Genomic DNA, 17,453 nt, shown 5'->3' with positions numbered 1-17,453 from the left:
GACATCGCCATGGATTTTTCTTTGCATTGTGTTGCGAACATAAAGCAGACCGAGCACAAAATAGCTGTACATTGTCATGTTGACAATGCCTTATTCTGTTGCTCTTTAGATGTCGCTAAAAGTCTTGTACATTAAATTTTAAAAGAAATACTGTCAAGCCTACAATGCGATGCAGACCCGAGAAAGGTTAAAATAAATCTCTCATAGGAAATAAAGTGAGTCATGCACAGATAACAGATCAATAAAAACATTAAAGAACAATAAAGTGGCCGCTGAGGCCTCCAAGAAAATGGAACTTCATCATTTTATGGTAGAAAATCCTGGAACTTGGCCATAAAATGATAGTTTTGTGTCACTGGTTCAGTGAGAAAAACCCCAAATCCCCCAAAACACAATAAGCCTTCCGAATAAGGAGATCTAAATAAGTAAATGAATCGGTAGGGGCCAGCTTGGTACCAGTGTAGAAAGACACTAATCCGGGCCGGGGGATGAATTAACAACAAATTAACATTCCTGTTACCTTGAAGAATATTTAACTTCGTAGGCATATCTGTAGTAAATCAGTATTCATTATTAATACTGAATTTTTGTTTGTTTCAATCAAACACAGCCAGACCACATGTTACTGGATCTTTGGAATGACTTCATTCAAATAATAAAAGAATTAAAAAAAGTATTTTTTTTTTTTTTTAGCTTGAGATGAATAACAATATCCAGTTCAAATTGATTTTTTTGAGTAAAGTTCAATTTCCTTAATAGAATAGATTGGTTCTTTTGTGTTTCGTTTGAATGTACCCGAGTGATTGGCAGGACGTGGCGCTGCCAGTCTGTTCTTGTGGCAAGGTTAAGATTAATTATATTCTATGCAGGGAAAAAAATGGAATTAAGGAACTCTGATGTATATCACTAAACACAAATCTATAGATAAATATCCATTAATTTATCTGACTCGGCTACGGTTTGCTTATTAATATACCGTATTTAAAGGAATTTCTAATTGCCAAAACTCCGTTTGGGTTCAATACGGCTAAAACATGCTTTTCTTTGAGTAGTTCCATTTATTTTCATGTTTAATTATTATTATTATTATTTTTTTATTTCTATAGCGCCATCAGATTCCGTAGCGCTTTACAATGGGATCAATGTATTTTCATATAGGGTAGTTATTTCCCCCAGTTAGGACTCCCCAACAGAGATTGTTTTTAGAGTGCATGTTAAGGATATTCGTGGTTGGTTTGTTGTAACAGGGTATTCTTTTTAATATAAATGATCTACCAATATATATTTGCAGTTGTAGACCTCGAACAAAAGGTTCAGTTAGACAATGCTTTGTTTAAATGAAAATCAACACAGCTGATTTTAAGTTTTCAATTTCAATAGGTCAGATGACAAACCCCTTCCCAATTGTACATCATGCTCTGTAACTAAAAGCATATTCACAATGTTTTAATAGGAACTGGGAGGTCAGCTCAGCTGGCCAACTGGACCTTTACACCCATCCCCTACTCTCGTATTGCATAGATCATGGGATGGACAAACAAATTGCCCCGTCCCCTGCTCGTATACAACTACATCTCCCATGATGCATTGCCAGCCTGAAATAGATCCAGTGATGGATTGCAGCAAGGACTGTAGATACAACGTTTGTTCTGTATTCCTTTCATTCTCCGTGATATTTATTGAGCTCTATTTTTTGTTTCAGGAATTTTCGCAAACATTTACGAATGGTTGGAAGTCGAAGAATGAAAGCGCAGAGTAAGTAATGGCATGCCATTTGGGGTAAATTAATATGTAGTCTAGGTCAGGCATAGGCAACCTTTGGCACTCCAGATGTTTTGGACTACACCTCTCATGATGATTTGCCAGCATTATGGGGGATGTAGTCCACAACATCTGGAGTGTCGAAGGTTGCCTATGCCTGGTCTAGGTAATCCAGAGCATGTTTGCAACACTATAAAATATTCATTAAAATGTCTCTGTGATCAGAAAAATAGTCTGTGTACCATGAACATTTAAAAAAAAATAAAAAATGATAATCCTCGTGGTGACCACTTTTCAGTTTATTGTTAGAGAAGGTTTGTGTTCATATGTTTATACAGTTACGCAGTTTACGTAGTCCCGTTAATTCAGATATTTCCAGGTTCTGGGTGTTATCTTTTAAATACTAAGCTCCGTGGAAAGAGACATTCGGGGGAAACGTTTCTAAAAGTGGATCAATCACAGCGGAAAGCCACAGAATGTCCGACTGATTGATCCACAGTAACTGATCACATACAGTGGACACAAATATGTCTTCTTCTTATACATTCCCAGAACATTCTAATAGAATGACCAACTATTCACCAGTCTATTTCTTTGCCAGGCTTTGCAGATCGCAGAGAAAGGAGCTTTAGTCGATCCTGGAGTGATCCAACGCCAGTAAAAGCCGACTCCATTCACGATTCAGGAGAAAGTAAGGAGATATCAATTACTAACATTTAAATAAATAAAAGCGAATGAATGACAGTTTATCTACAAAATTACCATCTCTAAGATTTGCTGTGGAAGTTTAAAAATGCTAAATTCGAATTATTTTTACGAATTCATTTACAAGAATTCCGCTGTGGCCTGCAGTGTACTGAGAGCTCTCTTAATATTTCATGAGGTGCCACTATTGAGCTGACCTATGCTGGTGTTAATAAATCTCTCTGCATCAGGAAACCTGGTTAGTTTTGGCTTAGCATTGCCTCTCACATGGCACAGTATCAAAGCAAAGAGTGAGTGAAATTATAGCAGGAGATTGCGTTCGATCCATAACCTCGCCTTGCCGGTGTCTCTTCCCCCCGCGCAGGCCATGATTTGCAGACATCGTGCACCACGCTCGACGAGCAATGCGAGGACCTGAACTGGGAGGCCGAACGCGAGCTGGAGATTCTGTCGTGTGATGGGGAAGACTTTATTCCACCCAAGATTATGGTGAGAAACACAGATATATCACATGTATCATGTGTTTGTATGACAGAAACTGTACGTCAGCGGTTCAATGTGTATTTTATTTTATTTTTGTAGCTAATTTCATCCAAAGTTCCAAAAGCTGAATACATTCCGACAATAATCCGAAGAGACGACCCATCCATCATTCCCATTCTCTATGTAAGAATTTCCTATTTCTAGATATACAGAGAGTGTTACATAACATCTTAATATCCCCATCTGCAGCCTGCCAGGGATCATGTATTTATATAACTGTCATACAGACACAATGCTAGACTCATTACAAGGCCGGGGGAATGTATAGATCAAGGTCTCGTATAAGTAAAACCACCTTGGCAGATGGACAGGAGAATACATAACGAGTGTTTTATCTATTGACGCTTGTACAAGACTGTGCAATTCCTCACTGTAAACACACAGCTGCGGAACGCAGAGGGTAAAAATTAACATTGTCCAAGGTCTCTGCAAACATGGGGTAAAATGCTTAAAACATCCTTCCAGGTGGCAAAATAAAGGGTAAAATAGCAGATATGGAAAAATGATCCAACTCATCTGCAGTTCCAATTCTGCTATTTCAGTCTAACTTTTGCCAGTCAGATTTCAAGTTATCACAATTCAGAGTTTAGCGAATAAACCGCAATATTAAAGGTGACCCGTAATAATGCATTGCTCAGGGTATTTACCTGTAGTAATACAATAAATGGTTAGCAGTGACATCACAGCAGTGAAAACTAGTCTTGCTATTAGGAAGAATTTCAGCCTGGATGTAACATTCAATACGTTTGGCGTTCCTTCATTCCAGGAATGTCAGTAATTACACTATTTCTCTATTATTTATCCTTTCTTTTCCTCCCAGGACCACGAACATGCAACATTTGAAGACATTCTAGGTGCGTTTCCCGAGACGGGCAGTTATTTCATTGAGTGTATTTTTTTTAAAGAACCCAATCAAGTGAGGATTTCTGAGATAGAAAGCACTTTATGTTGGGACTGATGTGCAAAGACTTTTTAACCCCTTCAGCACTGGAGGGAGTAAAAGGCAAATGATCTGCTCGTCACAAGTTCATTAGGTGTAGCTTGATAATTAATTTTCCAGACTTTTGTTCCCCTCTTGCACCAGTAATTTGCACCCGTTTGTGGTGGGATTATTCTGTCCCTTTAATAACATCATATTCGTATTCAGGGACCTTGTCTGTCTGTCTGTCTGTTAGTAGAATTACATTATTTTGTCCCTCTGTCTTTGCACACGTTAATCACTCTCAGCTTGGCAGGGAGGCTGCTAGAACGAGCAAGATATTTTGCAGCCGCCCATATTTTTTGGCAAACTCACCTGTCATACGTATAGTAATTATTTTGAAAGGCAGGGCATCGCTGCCAAACTGTGCTTTTGTAAGATTGAAATCCGCGGCGATGGCTCGCTAAGGCTATAAGTAGACGGAGATATTTCAATGTAGTTACAGTCTGTTACAGCACGTATATTGGCAGTCTGTGCGTCAGCGTTGTAATTTGATGTGACACGTGTCTTGGGTACTTATCATTTAATGTCATTAAAATCTAAACAGTCTAGTTATACAGCCCTGAATGGCGGCTATTCCCTGATTACGCTAATTACATGTGATAATGATTCACTGTACGCAGAGTGTATACAAAGTGATGTCTCGCTTTTACTTGCAGAGGAGATCGAGAAGAAACTCAATGTCTACCGAAAGGGATGCAAAATTTGGGAGATGCTCATATTTTGCCAGGTATGTAGATCCTTTGAGAGTTCTAATAAAGTGGTCATTTACTTGAAAGAAAACGGATGGCAGCTAAGTGAGCCCGCAGTGTATTATGGGATTGCGAATTTTAAGTCTAAATTGATTTTGTCACATTTTTATTTATTAAGCAACAACTTAAAGCTTAACAACATATCCAAATATTAAAGCCCAATGCCAGATTTACACCTCAGGGGTCTGTAGGCGCAGATTTGTCAGGATCTCCCTACCTTCTCCCCAACAATCCAATTCTCCTTTACTTGCTCCGTTAATGGGATGATACACAGATATACGTTAGAGTCAGTATTCCATGTATACTATCTCATTCTGCAAATTAAAAACGAATGCGCTGACAATATACCAGCATGAAAGAATGTGAAAAATGCACATTTGCAGACAGCGTCCCACTGGTAGCGGGACGCATACTTTGCCAACTGTAAAATGTGTGCGTTTCAAAGCTCCTGTTAGAGTCTACGATAGGAAGATTGAAATTGGCTTGGATTGAGAAGATTGGAGCTGTAACATTAGTAACCTGTCAGTTAAAGTTATCAAATGGAAGATTAAATAAAATATAATATGAAAAGAAAAGGCAGCGTTTTGAAATGTGCTTATCTAACTGTGAAGCTGTATACTGTGTACACATTTTTATTATAGCAAATTGCTTTGGGCCTTTGCTTACACACATGACAACATGTCATGATGTTATTTAGAACCTACTGGGAAACATGTTATAGGGATAACGCGTTGCCATCTATTGGTTACTAAATAAAGTGAGAGATGGAAGCTTTCTAGAGCAGTCAGTGTTTCCCAAACCAGTCCTCAAGACCCACCAACAGTCCAGGTTTTGTCAGTATCTCCATTGGATAAAACAGGGAAATACATAAATCCTGGACTGTTGGTGGGCCATGAGGACTGGTCTGGAAAACGCTGCTCTAGAGCAATCACGTCTGTTCTTCCAGCGTAGCAGGTGCGGTCTAGAATGGTTGGACTATACATAAATCTGTATATGCACTGGGGGATATTGTGAGAGTTTTATTATAACTGTTTATATTCCGTTGCAGGGAGGTCCCGGGTATTTGTACTTGTTAAAAAATAAAGTTGCAACTTTTGCCAAAGTGGAAAAAGAAGAGGATCTTATATTGTAAGTTAATATTTTACATCAGACACAAATAGCATCCTATGCAATCAAAGAGAACAGAACCTAAAATACCTGGTCCAGCACCGGGACATACAATGCATATTGTGAGCACGTTACTTAAACACAAATTGATCCCTTACAGTGACCCAAAGATTCCCTGAATCCAGACATTAACAGGCACAGTCTCTAACGTTAAAAATACACAAATTATTTGTTAGTATTTCATACCACGTATTGTAGTTAAATATCCTTTTTTACAACGTGACATGTCTCGCATGGGATTGAGCCGTAAGGGTCAAAACAAAGAATTTTGGGGGCGGACGTCACGTAATTTAATGAATAAAGGATTCAGATTGGTTCTGTGTGCATTTTCAATCATACTTTGTATCAGAAATAAATAATGGTTTATACTTCAAGGGTTCATTTATTAGAAGGCTTTAAAATGAATACAAAAAAGCCGACCACGCAAATTAGAATGACAACTTATAAGCACATATTAGGTTATGGCCAAAGTATATATTATTATTATTTTATTATTTATATAGAGCCAGCTAAATTCCGTAGCGCTGTACAATAAATATATGAAATGTTCTTAACTTTTTTTGTTTTAAACAATCACCTACTTTATTAATCTTTATACAAATCAATCAGTTCTTCCGATAACTGCTTCTGTTTTGACTTACATCAATTCAGCAATACACGACCATGGGGTTTCCACCAGCAATCCTCTTTGTAGGGGTTTGTTGGGAAATTAAACTGGATTTGCATGAAATGCCTTGACTGTGCCTCTTCAGGAAACACTTGTAACACTAGGGAAATTATATTCATCTAAATATTTTTTTATTTTTTTTTAATACAAGATCCAAAAATACTATCATTGCAAATGGGAAACATGTGGCATCAATCCCCAAATTTCTCAGTGACATAATGTAACAAAAGCATTAAATATAATCCGTTAGGAACAAGAACTTATTATTTTTACTGAGTATGCTGAATCTCAGAGTGATTTTACAGAGTTATTAGGATTTCTTAATGCGCTGTGTCCTGTGTCTTTAAATAATGGCTTGTCTTGTAATCTCTTTATAGATATGTGCGAATAATGAATTCTATATTTACAGGTTCTGGAGACGGCTGAGCAGACTAATGAGCAAAATGAACCCCGACCCCAATGTAATCCATATTATGGGGTGCTACGTACTAGGAAATCCCAACGGGGAGAAGGTAAGCGAGTTTAAAGTAAACGGGGGTTACTTGTTAAATACTGCAAAAAAAATAAAGGACACTGTAGACCATCTCATTGACGTGTTATAGTGCCTGGAGTCCCCTGGCACTGTTCTCCATTCAGTGTTAAACCATTCCATCTAATTGAAGTGGTTATAGTACCTGGAGTCCCCTGGCGCTGTGTCTACATTCAGTGTTAAACCATTTATTTCATTGAAGTGGTTATAGTGCCTGGAGTCCCCTGGCGCTGTCTCTACATTCAATGTTAAACCATTCCATCTAATTGAAGTGGTTATAGTACCTGGAGTCCCCTGGCACTGTTCTCCATTCAGTGTTAAACCATTCCATCTAATTGAAGTGGTTATAGTACCTGGAGTCCCCTGGCACTGTGTCTACATTCAGTGTTAAACCATTTATTTCATTGAAGTGGTTATAGTGCCTGGAGTCCCCTGGCGCTGTTCCCCATTCAGTGTTAACCATTTTTTAGTAGTTTAACACTAAATGAGGGCCCCTGGCATCCCACAGCCCAGCCCCCAGAGATATCATCTCAAACTCACTCACACTGCTTGCACTTACAGAGACCTGGCTGTCCCCCTCTGATAGCGCTACTCCTGCTTCTTTATGTTTTGGTGGGCTAAAATTCTCTCACACTCCCAGACTCCCCTGTAAAGGAGGTGGTGTAGGCATCCTTCTCTCCCCTCAATGTACCTTTAAACCAATCATAACTCCCCCTGCCCTATCCTTTTTTTTCTTTTGAAGTTCACATTGTCCGCCTATTTAAACCCACTCTTTTAAGAATTGCTATCATCTACTGGCCCCCCAGTTATCCAAGGCTATTCATTAATCACTTTTCTTCCTGGCTTCCCCGCTTCCTCTCATCTAGCACTCCTTCCCTTATACTTGGGGATTTCAATATCCCAATCAATAATCCCAACTGCACTGATGCCTCTCGCCTGCTCTTTGTAACCTCCTCCTTTGGCCTTAAGCAATGGTCCAATTTAGAAACCCATACAGCGGGAAACACTCTTGATCTCACCTTCACCAATTTCTGTACCGCCTCTAATCTCTCCAGTATTCATTTTCCTCTATCTGACCACCATCTGCTGAATTTTGACATCGGCATACCCCAGACCCAATTGACACCACCGTCTGACCTAGAGCATTTCCCCACTAATCTCCAAACTCTCCTTTTACCCATCTCAAACCTCACCTGTCCTGGCTCTGCAACCTCCTTCTACAATTCCACCCTCTCCTCTCAACTAGACATCACGGCACCTCCTACATTTAAACGCAGCAAGCGCCCCCAACAACAACCTTGGCACACCAAGCTGACTCGATACCTCCTAATGCTCCAGAACAGCAGTAATACTTTCTCCAATGCTGTAGGAGAAAGTATTACTGTGCGTTTGATTTTCTCCACTATAAATTTATGCTGCGCTCATACAGCTTGGCGGTTTACTCTGGAAAAGTAAATTACTTCAATACCCTCATAACCACACTCTCCCGCAAACCCAAATGACTATTTCACACATTTAACTGTGTTCTTCGCCCTATCGTTCCTCCTCCACCTACTAACTTGACCACCTCAGACTTTGCAACTTACTTCACTGTCAAGATCTCTACAATCAGGGAAGAGATATCTCATCTTTCTTCTTCCCCTTACAATACTTCCCCTAGCCTCACTCCCTCCGCTCTTCTATGTTCATTCGCACCCACTACCTTGGAAGAGGTTTCTGCTCTGCTCTGCTCCAGTCCTCCCGTCCCACCACCTGCTCCCTAGATCCAATTCCCTTGCATCTCATCCGTACTCTGTTTTCTCTTTCTCTACCTCTCACTAAAATTCTCAATCTCTCTCTCTCCTCTGACATTATTCCATCACCCTTCAAACATGCAACTGTAAGCTCAATTCTAAAGAAGCCCAACCTTGACCCTAACTCCCCATCCAACTATCGTCCTATCTCGCTACTGCCTTTTGCATCCAAGATCCTTGAAAGAATTGTGTATGCAAGATTGATAGACTTCCTCGAGTCAAACTCTCTGCTAGTCCCGCTTCGGTCGGGTTTCCGCAATAAGCACTCTGTTAAAACAGCTGTGACCAAAGTATCCAATGATCTACTCGCTGCAAAATCTCGTGGTCACTACTCTATCCTAATTCTACCTGACCTGTCTGCAGCTTTTGACACTGTTTATCATCAACAGCTTCTTCTCATCCTCCGCAATATCGGTCTACAAGATATTGCTCTCTCCTGGTGCTCCTCCTACCTCTCCCAGCGCTCTTTCAGTATTTCTTTCTCTGGCTCTGCTTCTTCTCCCCAACTCCTCTCTTTTGGTGTCCCCCAAGGTTAAGTCCTTGGTCCCCTACTGTTCTCCATCTATACTGCCTCCCTTGGTAAATTCATTAGCTCCTTTGGCTTCCAATATCATTTCTATGCAGATGACTCGCAAATCTACCTGTCCTCTCCTGATCTCTCCCTGTCCCTCGTGACTAGTGTCTCTGACTGCCTCTCTGCAATTTCTAACTGGATGGCTGCCCACTTCCTTAAACTAAATTTGACCTAAACTGAAATTCTGGTCTTTCCTCCCTCAAGTGTTGTTACTCCTGTGTCTGTCTCCCTCCAAGTCAACGGTGCTACCATCAGCTCCACCATGCAGGCTTGCTGCCTAGGTGTTCTCTTTGACTCCGACCTCTCCTTCAAGCCTCATGTCTTTAGCCAAATCCTGCCGCTTTCATCTCAAAAACATTGCGCAGTCCATAATGAATGCGAGGGCAAGGCTCATCTTCCTGTCCACCGCACCTCCCACGCCTCACCCCTCTGTCAGTCATTGGCTTGCTGTAAGATATTGGGCTCAATTTAAAATTATGGTTCTTGCTTTCAAATTTCTACATAATGCTGCTCCCACCTATCTATCCTCCCTAATACACAAGTATGTCCCGTCTAGGCCCTTACGATCTGCTGAAGTCTTACGTCTATCTTCTGTCCGTACTGATGCTCGCCTTCAAGATTTCTCGAGGGCTGCACCGTTCATGTGGAACTCCCTTCCCTCCTCCTTTAGATTATCACCCAGTCTCCACTCCTTCAAAAAAATCGTTAAAAACCCACTTCTTCATAAAATCGTATCAATTAAACTGTTAATAGCTCCCGACCTGATTCCACTCTTGCAACTGTCACTAGTCTAATACTATCCTTACCTTTTGTGTCATTTTACCCCACTCCCTCTAGCATGTAAGCTCACTGAGCAGGCCCTCAATCCCTCTGTTACTGTGTCACTATACCCCACTCCCTCTAACATGTAAGCTCACTGAGCAGGCCCTCAATCCCTCTGTTACTGTGTCACTATACCCCACTCCCTCTAACATGTAAACTCCCTGAGCAGGCCCTCAATCCCTCTGTTACTGTGTCACTATACCCCACTCCCTCTAATATGTAAACTCACTGAGCAGGGCCCTCAATCCCTCTGTTACTGTGTCACTATACCCCACTCCCTCTAACATGTAAACTCACTGAGCAGGCCCTCAATCCCTCTGTTACTGTGTCACTATACCCCACTCCCTCTAACATGTAAACTCACTGAGCAGGGCCCTCAATCCCTCTGTTACTGTGTCACTATACCCCACTCCCTCTAACATGTAAACTCACTGAGCAGGGCCCTCAATCCCTCTGTTACTGTGTCACTATACCCCACTCCCTCCAGCATGTAAGCTCACTGAGCAGGGCCCTCAATCCCTCTGTTACTGTGTCACTATACCCCACTCCCTCTAACATGTAAACTCACTGAGCAGGCCCTCAATCCCTCTGTTACTGTGTCACTATACCCCACTCCCTCTAACATGTAAACTCACTGAGCAGGGCCCTCAATCCCTCTGTTACTGTGTCACTATACCCCACTCCCTCTAACATGTAAACTCACTGAGCAGGGCCCTCAATCCCTCTGTTACTGTGTCACTATACCCCACTCCCTCTAACATGTAAACTCACTGAGCGGGGCCCTCAATCCCTCTTACTGTGTCACTATACCCCACTCCCTCTAACATGTAAACTCACTGAGCAGGTCCTCAATCCCTCTGTTACCGTGTCACTATACCCCACTCCCTCTAGCATGTAAACTCACTGAGCAGGGCCTCAATCCTTCTGTCCCTGTGTGTCCAACTTGTCTGGTTACAACTACATGTATGTTTGTCCACCCACTGTAAAGCGCTGCAGAATTTGATGGCACTATAATAACATAATACTAATAATAATAATATTGCTAAAGCAGCAATCACACACTATGAGAATAATCGAGCGCACATTAATTATGTCTATATCTGTTGTAGCTTTTTCAGAATCTGAAGAACCTTATGAGCCCCCATCACATTGAATTCAAATCACCTCTTGAGCTTTCGGCACAAGGTAAGACATGGGCAGCAATTGATGAAAATGGCCCTTCGTGTCTTTTACAGGGTCCACGCTGGTGGAAAAACAGATACATGCCCCAAATAGCCACGGATATAACACAGATACCTGCCCCAAATAGCCACGGATGTAACAGATACATGCTCCAAATAGCCACGGATATAACACAGATACCTGCCCCAAATAGCCACGGATGTAACAGATACATGCCCCAAATAGCCACGGATATAACACAGATACATGCCCCAAATAGCCACGGATATAACACATATACCTGCCCCAAATAGCCACTGATATAACAGATACATGCCCCAAATAGCCACGGATATAACAGATACATGCCCCAAATAGCCACTGATATAACAGATACATGCCCCAAATAGCCACGGATATAACACAGATTCATGCCCCAAATAGCCACGGATATAACACAGATACCTGCCCCAAATAGCCACGGATATAACAGATACATGCCCCAAATAGCCACGGATATAACACAGATACCTGCCCCAAATAGCCACGGATATAACAGGTACATGCCCCAAATAGCCAACGTGTGCTGACAGTCCCAGCTCCCATGAACATGCTGATTGTGCAGCCGTGACAATCAAAAAAAAAATGGATGTAAAAATAGATACTTGTCCTCGGATAACCTGTGATATAAAAATAGAGCGTTTTCCCTTATTTGATTCATTTTGGCCCCAGTCACCTAGAGCCATATTCTCTGTATGTACTATCGCGAGGGTTAAAGACCCCATCTGCTCAATGGCTTAATTTCCAGTGAGATAATTAAACCACCTCATTCCATCTCCCGCGAGTAATTCGTATTTAATATGCTGTCAGGACTGTCAGTCCGTGACTCGTTATAAACCTGGAGAGAGGCATCTACTGACGTTAAAATGTCACCAGTTCTTTGGCATTTATGGGGGGGAGTGGGTGGAAGAATCTACGGTTCCTGAAAAGGTCCACAAAAATAACTCCAAATTTTTTGTCAAGTTTTGAGAAATAATAATAAAAAAAAAAAATACCACAACTGTGCTTTCTATGACGAATGCAAGCTCCAAGTCGGGGATGGGGCAACGACACAAATACACACCTTCCCGGTTTGGAAGGTGTGTATTTGTGTCGTTGCCCCATCCCCGACTTGGAGCTTGCATTCGTCATTTCATGAGCCCTAATCGCACACTTTCCTGGCTGCGCAGAACATCCGGGAAAGATTTTGTTAGTGTTGCAAACACCATAGAAGAAAATTCTAAAATTGGAACCATTAATGGAGATATTTCAACGGTTTCCATGGTGATTGCTCCACATTTCTGAGACACATTTGTAAATCTTCCACATTGGTCCATCAGTCTTGGATGTTATAGGAGAAACTTGCAAGCCGTTCCACCTATCCCGTATGTCTTTCATTATCTCCAATTTCTGCTCTTTTCTTTCTGAAGACTCTAAAAATATTGTGATACTGACATATCTCCCCTCCACTGTTTCAGGTAAGCAGCTGATAGAGACCTACTTTGATTTTCGTCTCTACCGTCTGTGGAAAACTCGCCAGCACTCCAAACTGCTAGATTACGACGACATTTTATGAGCCTACGGAGATCCCACATTGAATGGGAATGGTGTTTCAACTTGACCACTTTTTGAAAAAAGTTTGCTGGGGGATGAATGAGCCCACCAAAAGGGATCTTCCAAAATGGAGAAGATAGGACCCGATGAGAAGGAAGGAGAAGAGAGTGGAGTTAATCTACTTGCCAGGGGTTGACCTCGGAAGTAAAGTTGGAGAGAAGTTTCGGAGTCAGAAGATGGAGAATATGTTACAGATGGGAAGTCTCTGCTGTACTGGGCTTCACCACTTCAGGGCAAAATACAAATAGATACCAGGGCCCTATATTTTAAGGTCCTTGTAAGACTTAAGCTCAGGTTTTCTTAAGACAATAATATTAATAATTCTTGCACTAATTGGCAAGGAGTCCGACTAGCCTTTAAATATCACAGTGGACCTTTTTTTTTGGTAGCAAAATCCAGGTGACTTTTATATATTTACTTCACATTACGGATTGAAGACCAAGCTCACGAGCCTGGAGACTCGCGTTATCATAGCCAATGGTGCGATCTGTACGTGACTACACCTAGATATAGCTATACACACACACATATATATATATATCTCCGTAGGGGCCTAGTAACATTTTGTGGATTTTCATCTAGACAATAAGTGCAATTTATTATTTATTTTTAGAGGTTCTAATAGTAGATTTAATAGTTAACATTAATACCGTGCAGACGTGTTTATTTTGGTTTTAACTGCTCTGCACTGTTAGGAGTTAAACAGCAGTAATGGGGGATATGATCTGCAGCGATTTAAAAATCACCAGCAACCAGCTGCAGAACTCACGACACAGATCGTGTTTTGGACGGGGTAAGAGGTTAAAAAATTAGCTGCTGATAAACCAAATGTTTTATTGCCTATTATAAAAAATCCTTAATCCTGTAGGATGCTTTTTGCGGTTCCCGAACTCACCTAATCTCTACTATCTACTTACAAAGTGTCCATATTGATTATAGGTGTGTTTAATAGACTTTAGTAGAGCCTACAATATACTATGCTAGACTTTATATCATATCTAATTTATAAGATGTAAGAATGTGTGTATATCTAATTTATATATACATATATCTATACACACAGTGTACAAAACTGCTAATTATTTATTTACATACGCAGTGACCTTGACGTGACTAGTCATATTAAATGGGTGCCATTTTATTTTCCACTATGCTGGGGGTCATAGGTTAGGTCTTATATATAATATAATTGAATTATAGGCCTGCAGTCTTCTGATGTTGTGGTGGGAACAAGCCAGCGCTCACCTTCCTCCCCCCTCCCTCCACCCTGTCCACTAGAGACCCCTAATAAGACTATGCCATTGATATTGATCTATTTTGTATTATTCCTAGCTGTGCAGGGAATATATATATATGTATATATATTCATATTTTAATGTGTCCATTTGTATTAATACCACTAAGGTGTCTTTGACAAGCCTGTGGGGTCTAGAATGCAAACTATGTTTACCCAATAATACCATCAGAACACAACGTGTTTATGGACCCCAGTTTTTGCTTGATTTTGGGTCCAAAACACACTATTTAATCATCCTCCATCAAGCAGCACTTGTTCCTACTCCACAAGCAATTTTATACATCGTAACGCGTACTGTGTCACAGTTTAAGTTATCCTGTGCTGTCGTCCCCCCTTGTAGAGGGTGTTCGTTATATGCTTTAAGAGCTAGGACTGCATCAGAAGTATTCATGCAACAGAAGATTTGTTTTTTAAACTCTTACAGTAACTGTAGCATATTTTTCTTGGCAGACATTATCTCAAAACCCCATTAAATTCTAAAATGCACAAGAAATATAATTAGTTATGTAATTAACTTGGAATATATCAGAACATGCTACAATTTGTTGGTGACCCACCAGTGGATTTCTCAATAACATGCCCGGAGACCAACATATTTAATCTAAATTTGAGATTTAAACACAACCCGTCTCATTGGGTAGAACCTCTGTCATTCCATCCAGTGCCTTTAGCCCCAGTCGAGGCTGGCTCGCCAATAACAACTTATGAATATTCAAATCTTTTAAGGTGTTTATTTTCTTTTTGTATCACAGTTTGCTTGTAACATACGCAATGAAATGAAAAGTAAATCACAGCATTTGCATTCGAATACATTTCTAACCTTTTGAAATTGATGCGTTGTTCTTCTCTCGACAAAGAGAGCTAATTAAAAGATAAATAAACAGGATTAATTATTGTAGGATGTGGGGAAATAGTTGTAAAGATTTTAGGTCCATTTTAGCCACTTTTGTTTTTCAATTTACATGACGACTTCTAGATAACTAACTTGTATAGATAACTTAAACTATACATTGTATAGATTATTAGTGCTAAATATTTGTAGACACACTAACTGTTGAATAGGATATTCATTTTAAAGAATAAAACTATTTGCTGAATATATTAAATACATTAAACTAACATTTTATAGGCTAATATATCCTTAATGTATAGAATAGCTTTGATTGGATTTAGCATACATTAACGTATGTTAATTAATGGGAGAAAAAGTTGTTTATAAATGTCCAGGTATTCAAAAGATATACACCATTTTACCAAATACATTAAAACAGGATTATAGTAAAAAAAAAAAAAAAAATGTGCAAAATAAGGTTAATGAAAAATGAAATCGCGTGACTTCCAGAAAATGTCTAGAAATATTTTCTTTGATGAGATAATGTATGGAGATTTATTTATCTTTGAGAACAGTTTACTTGTACAGATATATGCAGTGAAATTGGGGATTGTAAAGGGGTATGTGGGTCAATCGATTAAATAGTGTATGACTGTTAAAAACCAAATCCAATTAACTCACTTACGTAGTGTTGAGAGACCTTTAAAAAAAAAAAGAAAACGTTCGGCACCAATTCTACGGAATTCCTTGTTTGATGCAGCGTGAAATGTATCCTGTGTTAAATTGTCGGAAGGTTGGACAGCTATTTATAATTCAGAAAGAAATATTGAATTTCTAGATTAACCTTCTCTGTGCGTGTTTTAAAGATTATAGGTCACTATAGAGTGATTGACATGGAAACGCTGAATACTTTTAATGAAAGGTAATCATTTTATTAACTGTGTGAAATTAAGAGCACAGGCATCTAAGAGATTAGTTGCATTACCTTATCTTTAAATAGTTTAATTTAGTTCCTACTTCATCAGTCGACAAAAGGTCTCAACTTTACACTACGCTTTTCTTGATTACTCTTAATAATCAAAAAGAGAGTTTGTAGCTCATGTGCACTAAGGGAATATGCAGATTAAATTTCATGTTGTGATTAAATGATAAAAGGAATGATTTCTTGTTAAAATCTTTTTGGACTCTTGTTACTGTGCGGTCAGAGAAGAGACTGGAGATACCGTTATTAGAATTGGACACACAAGCATAAACTTGCCAGCGTTCTCAAACTCAATTTGGCAATTTGCCAGATCATTTTATATTGTGCTCTGTGTAGGCAGTCTGATTGCCACGAGTTTTTATTTTTTATTTATTTTGTGTGTGTGTGTGTGTGTGTGTGTGTGTGTGTGTGTAATATCCGCTGGTGCAATAAGAACTGAGACTTTGTTGTAAGGTAAACTTGCTGGGGTCATTCTGGAAGCCACTAGGCGATGTAAGCCCGACGCATTTCAAAGCACTGAATAATTACAGTTTTTCTCACCATTTGGGGATTTGAGCTCAGCTTCTTCCCTGTATAGAACCACCATATCACCTACGTACGCCGCACCTGCTATAACCTTTTATCTTGCTATACAAAACGAAGACACTGACATCTGCGTAGGTTAATAACGTAAAATGCTCTGATTTTATGTCGTGTGGAAAGCCTTTTACAGTTTGTATTTTTTAAAATCTTTCCAAAGTGCAAAATAGCCATGTGTTTCTGGATGACAGAACAGTGAAAGAAAAATTCTTGTTCAGTCATTTCCTAATAAAAAATATTAAATAAAATTTACCTCGTTAACTGGGCTCTGTGTGTTTCATTGAACTGCAAGACAAGCACCGTCACTAAGTATCAGGTTGTCAAGAACGGAGATTACACATAAAGGAAACCTTACAGGAACGCGTAGCAGTCCTTAGAGTGTCCGGGCTAGTTATTAAGACAGATAAATGATATGTCCGCAAGCAGACAGAGAATAAACGAGAGACGGGGCGTGGGAGGGATTACTGATGGAAAGTGGAACTTTTAGATAAAGAAAATGAAAGGTTAACTGGAAGAGAATTATTAAAGATTTGATTTAAAGGCTTCAGATATCGTAGTCGAGCCTGGAAATGACTCAGAGTTTATTTGACGAAAAGGTAAGTTTGATGAACCGAACAGAAATATTGTCAGTATTAGAGAGACAGGAATACTCTGACG

The 17,453-nt window shown here is 39.8% G+C and overlaps 1 protein-coding gene across 2 annotated transcripts in view; it reads left to right on the top strand.

Annotated features, from left to right (window-relative positions):
* Positions 1-17,057, top strand: part of NSMF (NMDA receptor synaptonuclear signaling and neuronal migration factor) — a 45,110-nt gene extending 28,053 nt beyond the window's left edge. For both annotated transcript variants that reach the window (XM_063433001.1, XM_063433002.1), the window contains 10 exons: positions 1,703-1,755; positions 2,363-2,452; positions 2,831-2,955; positions 3,049-3,132; positions 3,830-3,863; positions 4,648-4,718; positions 5,789-5,868; positions 6,984-7,086; positions 11,402-11,477; positions 12,971-17,057. In XM_063433001.1, coding sequence (XP_063289071.1) covers positions 1,703-1,755; positions 2,363-2,452; positions 2,831-2,955; positions 3,049-3,132; positions 3,830-3,863; positions 4,648-4,718; positions 5,789-5,868; positions 6,984-7,086; positions 11,402-11,477; positions 12,971-13,068 — 814 coding nt within the window. In that variant the 3' untranslated portion in view covers positions 13,069-17,057. The remainder of the gene's footprint in view (positions 1-1,702; positions 1,756-2,362; positions 2,453-2,830; positions 2,956-3,048; positions 3,133-3,829; positions 3,864-4,647; positions 4,719-5,788; positions 5,869-6,983; positions 7,087-11,401; positions 11,478-12,970) is intronic.
* The last annotated feature ends 396 nt before the right edge of the window (positions 17,058-17,453 follow it).

This window comes from Pelobates fuscus, chromosome 9 (assembly GCF_036172605.1).
Source record: "Pelobates fuscus isolate aPelFus1 chromosome 9, aPelFus1.pri, whole genome shotgun sequence".
In the NCBI taxonomy this organism is placed as follows: Eukaryota; Metazoa; Chordata; class Amphibia; order Anura; family Pelobatidae; genus Pelobates; species Pelobates fuscus.
Note: the sequence above shows the minus strand (reverse complement) of the source record. Positions and strands in the feature narration are given on the sequence as shown.